This window comes from Coregonus lavaretus, assembly GCF_964263955.1.
Source record: "Coregonus lavaretus genome assembly, chromosome: 17".
NCBI lineage: Eukaryota > Metazoa > Chordata > Actinopteri > Salmoniformes > Salmonidae > Coregonus > Coregonus lavaretus.
The window spans coordinates 45837537-45843836 of NC_140004.1; the positions used below are offsets into that span (position 1 = coordinate 45837537).

At 40.7% G+C, this 6300-nt stretch overlaps 1 protein-coding gene across 1 annotated transcript in view; it reads left to right on the forward strand.

The window, feature by feature from the left end:
- The first annotated feature begins 230 nt into the window (after positions 1–230).
- The window catches only part of LOC311144471 (albumin 2-like), a 14353-nt gene continuing 8283 nt past the window's right edge, over positions 231–6300 (forward strand). Inside the window, exons 1-3 of the mRNA XM_084180496.1 lie at positions 231–631; positions 2767–2899; positions 5724–5846. Of these exons, the coding sequence (XP_084036622.1) occupies positions 519–631; positions 2767–2899; positions 5724–5846 (369 nt within the window). The 5' untranslated portion in view covers positions 231–518. The remainder of the gene's footprint in view (positions 632–2766; positions 2900–5723; positions 5847–6300) is intronic.

Here is a 6300-nt window from a genome sequence, read left to right on the forward strand (position 1 = left end):
ACCATTGAACCTCGTTCCACAGTAGGCTTCTATAGGCTGTATGCAGGGAGAATCGGTTTAGATCGATTCAGGATTCATGGTGGAAATATTTACTGGTCAGATGGTGCATGGCAGGTTTGCACGGGGACAGTTTGGACTTTGTATCCCCTGACCTTTGTGTCCCCGGCCACTCACCCACCTCAAATTACGTCACACAGATTCTGCACTTTCATCTCCAAGGATAGGGATCTATCTAATGTGTAATTTGGGTGGTTGGATTTCCATAGAACTAACTAGAAAACATTTAATCTGAACAGCAGTGTGTACTGACAGACCACAGAGCGGTTGTAAAAGACAGACCCAAATGAAAGAGAGAAATAAGAGAGAGAGAGAGGTTAGTTAATGATTGACAGCTGACCAATTCCACAAAAGTATAAAGAATCCCTGCATCTCTCTGCTCTTGGGCTCAATTGCTAGATCCCCTCCTCCATCCATCCCTCTTCGCTCCATCCCTCCGTCCGTGCGGCTGTCCTTTCATCATGCAGTGGTTGGCTGTCTGTTGTCTGTTTGTGCTGCTGAGTGTGTCAGCCCAGTCTCAGAATCAGATCTGTACCATCTTCACAGAGGCCAAGAAAGATGGATTCAAAGCTATGTGAGTAAAGCTATGTGACTAAAGCTATGTGAGTAAAGCTATGTGACTAAAGCTATGTGACTAAAGCTATGTGACTAAAGCTATGTGACTAAAGCTATGTAACTAAAGCTATGTGACTAAAGCTATGTGACTAAAGCTATGTGACTAAAGCTATGTGACTAAAGCTATGTGACTAAAGCTATGTGAGAAAAGCTATGTGACTAAAGCTATGTGACTAAAGCTATGTGACTAAAGCTATGTGACTAAAGCTATGTAACTAAAGCTATGTGACTAAAGCTATGTGACTAAAGCTATGTGACTAAAGCTATGTGACTAAAGCTATGTGACTAAAGCTATGTGAGAAAAGCTATGTGACTAAAGCTATGTGACTAAAGCTATGTGACTAAAGCTATGTGAGTAAAGCTATGTGACTAAAGCTATGTGACTAAAGCTATGTGACTAAAGCTACAGTGCCTTGCAAAAGTATTCATCCCTCTTGGCGTTTTTCCTATTTTGTTGCATTAGAACCTGTCATTTAAATTGATTTTTATTTGGATTTCATGTAATGGACATACACAAAATAGTCCAAATTGGTGAAGTGAAATGAAAAAAATTACTTGTTTCAAACAATTCAAAAAAATAAATATCGGAAAAATGGTGCGTGCATATTTATTCACCCCCTTTGCTATGAAGCCCGTAAATAAGATCTAATGCAACCAATTACCTTCAGAAGTCACATAATTAGTTAAATAAAGTCCACCTGTGTGCAATCTAAGTGTCACACGATCTCAGTATATATACACCTGTTCTGAAAGGCCCCAGAGTCTGCAACACCACCAAGCAAGCAGCACCATGAAGACCAAGGAGCTCTCCAAACAGGTCAGGGACAAAGTTGTGGAGAAGTACAGATCAGGGTTGGGTTATAAAAAAATATCAGAAACTTTGAACATCCCACGGAGCACCATTAAATCCATTATTAAAAAATTGAAAGAATATGGCACCACAACAAACCTGCCAAGAGAGGGCTGCCTACTAAAACTCATGGACCAGGCAAGGAGGGCATTAATCAGAGAGTCAACAAAGAGACCAAAGATAACCCTGAAGGAGCTGCAAAGCTTTTATCTGTCTATAGGACCACTTTAAGCCGTACACTCCACAGAGCTGGGCTTTACGGAAGAGTGGACAGAAAAAAGCCATTGCAGTTTTTTAAATCTTATTTCTTGTTTGTTTCACAATAAAAAATATTTTGCATCTTCAAAGTGGTAGGCATGTTGTGTAAATGAAATGATACAAACCCCCAAAAAATCCACTTTAATTCCAGGTTGTAAGGCAACAAAATAGGAAAAATGCCAAGGGGATGAATACTTTCGCAAACCCCTGTATGTGACTACAGCTTTGTGAGTAAAGCTTTGTGAGTAAAGTTTTGTGAGTAAAGCTTTGTGAGTAAAGCTTTGTGAGTAAAGCTTTGTGAGTAAAGCTTTGTGAGTAAAGTTTTGTGAGTAAAGCTTTGTGAGTAACGCTTTGTGAGTAAAGCTTTGTGAGTAAAGCTTTGTGAGTAACGCTTTGTGAGTAAAGCTTTGTGAGTAAAGCTTTGTGAGTAACGCTTTGTGAGTAACGCTTTGTGAGTAACGCTTTGTGAGTAAAGTTTTGTGAGTAAAGCTTTGTGAGTAAAGTTTTGTGAGGAAAGTTTTGTGAGTAAAGCTTTGTGAGTAAAGCTTTGAGTAAAGTTTTGTGAGTAAAGCTTTGTGAGTAAAGATGTAAAAAGCTTTTGTTTCATCAATGCCTTTATATGGTTCACTTTGTTTTCAAACTCACCTGAGTGCCTGGACCTCGGATTCTTTAACCACTTAATACTTTTACATGGATTGGATTTGTCCTGTTTTGCTTATCTGGAATTTCTCTGCTATGGCTGATTTAAAATGGACTGGATTCTAACCCCAGCGCAGTGTAAATATTTTGGTGAAGTGTCGTAATCTTACTGTGTGTGTATGTTTGTGTGTATGTGCATGCATGCTTGTGTGTTTGCCTGTCTGTCTGGGATATTTGGTTTCACCTTTGACCTTTTTAAAACATGTTGGCTGGAGTTTTACTGTTATCTATTGTCAGGGAAGGAGAGTTGTGACATAGGTTGAGTGTGTGTGTGTGTGTGTGTGTAGGGCTCTGGTAGGGCTGGCTCAGAACCTTCCAGATAGTTTGTTGGATGACGTGGTGCCCCTGGTCGCGGAAGCCTTCGCCATGGGCATCCAATGCTGCTCAGACGAACCCCTAGAAGACTGCAACAGAGACGTGGTGAGAGACACCTACCACACCTCCTCGTCTCTAACTGACACATGCCAATCACATTGATGTGCCCAGCCCAGCCAGAGATGTAGGGGACAGGTATAGGGGGTAGGGAGGGGAGGGGCCAGCTCTGCCAGTGGTTGGGAGGGGAGGGGCCAGCCTGGCCAGGGGGAGGGTCCATCGGTAGGAGGTTGGGAGGGGAGGGTTGGTATGTAATTGGGCATTAGTGACTGATATTTTTAGTCAGGGTTCAGATGTTTAACATTTTTGTTTTAACCCTTAATTGGCACACCTGATTCAATTAGTCAAAGGCTTGATGATTAGTTCAAATCAAGCTTTATTTATACAACACATTTCAGACATGGAATGCAACGCAATGCTCTTCACAGGAAAAAAACTAATTAAATTAAATTAAAAGCTGAAATATTTACTACACAACAAACATTAGATAAAAAACAAAAGAAGAACAAAAATTGAATGACTAAAAAGCACCCTGAGGAAAAGCAAAGCTAAAAATATGTGTTTTAAGATCTCTTTTAAATATGTCCACAGTTTTGGCCCCCCTCAGGGTCTCTTGCAGGCTATTCCAGAGGCTGGGGGCATAGTAACTAAAGGCTGCCTCTCCATGTCTCTTGGTCCTAGGCATTGGGATAGATAAAAGGCCAGTGCCAGAGGACCTGAGGGACCTACTGGGTACATAACTTAAAAGCATGTCTGACATGTATTGTGGTGCACATTCGTGGATTGATTTAAAAAACCAATAGAATAATCTTAAAATGAATTCTAAAACTCACAGGCAGCCCAGTGCAAAGACCTTAAAACCGGTGTAATGTGTGCTTTCCATGTGGTCTCGGTAAGTACCCGTGCTGCAGCATTCTGTATGTTTTGCAGTTGACCAATGGCTTTCTTGGCTAGACCAGACAGGAGAGCATTACAGTAGTCAAGCCTGCTTGTGATGAAAGCATGGATGAGTCTCTCTGTATCAGCCTGAGAGAGAAACGGCCGCACCTTGGCAATGTTCCTCAGGTGGTAAAAAGCTATTTTGGTCACATTCCTGATGTGTGATTCGAAATTGAGTTCAGAATATAAAATAACACATTGGTTTTTTTACCTGGTGTTTTATCATTATTGCCCGTGAATTAAAATGTGCGGCCAGATTCTCTCTCTGGGCTTTGGCTCCAATAAGTACCTCAGTCTTGTCTTGATTTAGCTGGAGGAGGTTATTAGCCATCCAAGTATTTAAATCACTAATACAGTTTAATAATTTATCAGTGGAGCTAAACTCCTCTGGTGACACAGAAATGTAAAGTTGTGTATCGCCTGCGTAGCCGTGAAAATCAATGCTGTGCTTTCTGATAACGCTGCCAAGGGATAACATACACTATATATACAAAAGTATGTGGACACCCCTTGAAATTAGTGGATTCAGCTATTTCAGCCACACCCGTTGCTGACAGGTGTATAAAATCGAGCAATCTCCTGGGAAGCCTTAAGTCGTGAGATCACTTTCCTGAGCATGGCTGTGTCATCAGGACTTGCTTGACTGATACCCAGCCCAATGTTGGTTATCTTATCTCTGAAATATGCCGCAAACTCATCACATTTAGATGTGGAGGAAAGTTCACATAGGTTTGAGAGGGTAGGAATTCTCAGGCCATCAATGGTCGAGAAGAGCACTCTCGAATTATTCTGATTTAAATAGTGATCAAGTTAGAAAAATGTGACAGTTTCTTAATAATGCGTTCAGTATTACCCTGTGTTGCTATGGGCAACGAGGTAGTAAAAAATACACAGTGGTGATCAGATAAAGCAACATCAACAATAGAGGATATGTCAATAGAAAGCCTTGTAATAACCAGGTCCAGAGTATGGCTGTGGTTATGGGTGGGCCCAGTAACATGTTGGATAAAGTCCATAGAGCTCAAAAGATTCATAAATTCAATGGCCTCCAAGTCAGTCTCTTTGTCAACATGAATATTAAAGTCGCCCAACACAATGATTTTATCATAGTTCTCAAGGACAATAGACAATAGTAGAGATAAATCAGTGAAGAAAGTGGGGCAGTGCTTTGGTTGCCTATACAGGGTTATGACCAGCACTGGTGGCTGACATTTAAACAGTATAGCATGATGCTCAAAAGACCCAAAGTCACCAAACGAAATATCCTTTCAGCTGAGAGCATTAGTAAATTAAATCAGGTGTTCCAATTTTAGGGTTAAAACTAAAATGTAAAACACCTGTGGGGGCAGAGGAGCGGGTTGGGAAACCCTGGTTTAAAGGCCCAGTGCAGTCAAAAAACATGATTTTCCTGTGTTTTATATATATTTCCACACCATGAGGTTGGAATAATACTGTGAAATTGTGAACATTATGATAATGCCCTTTTTAGTTTAAGAGCTGTTTGAAAAGACCGCCTGAAATTTCATCCTGTTTTGGTGGGATGGAGTTTTGGCCTGCCTAGTGACATCACCAGGCAGTAAATTAGTTAATAGACCAATAAGAAAGAGAGTTCCAAACGTCTCTGCCAATAACAGATCGTTTTCAGTTTTCCCCTCCCCACTCAGACCACACCCAGACAATCCTACCAAAATTCTTGCTTGAGAAATTGCACTTTGCTAAGAAGCTATTTTGGTTTCTTTTTGACCATTTTAATTGAAAACAATCACAGTAAGGTACTTAATTGTTACCCAGAAATGATTTTATATTGAGATAAAAACGGCTGGACCTTTAATAAATTAATCCCATATCTATCTCTATGGTTTTATTTTAATGTTCTGTACAGATACAACAGTACCCTCTGCTGGCTAAAAGGTGTACTTCTATGTGTGTACAGGCGGACCTGTTTCAGAGTGCAGTGTGTTCTTCTGAGTCCCTGGTTGAGAAAAGCAATCTGAAGCACTGCTGCGAGAAGACTGCCACTGAGAGGACACACTGCTTCGTGGACCACAAGGCCAAGGTAAGATAGGCCACACCTCTGAGCCGGGTTCCTCTCTTGGTTTCTATGATTTTAGAAACCTAGATGTGATTTTACACATGTGAATGTATGGCTTTTTGAAGTTTTATGTGTGCTTGTTTTTTTTAAATGGTCGAATTAATAAACTAAACTTCTAGTGAGGTTTTAAATTAACATTTTAGTTATTTAGCAGACGCTGTTATCTAGAGTGACTTACATTAGTGCATTCATCATAAGATACACTACATGATCAAAAGTATGTGGACACCTGCTCGTCGAAGACCTCATTCCAAAATCATGGGCATTATTATGGACTTGGTCTCCCCTTTGCTGCTATAACAGCCTCCACTCTTCTGGGAAGGCTTTCCACTAGATGTTGGAACATTGATGTGGGGACTTGCTTCCATTCAGCCACAAGAGCATTGGTGAGGTCGGGCCCTGATGATGGGCGATTAGA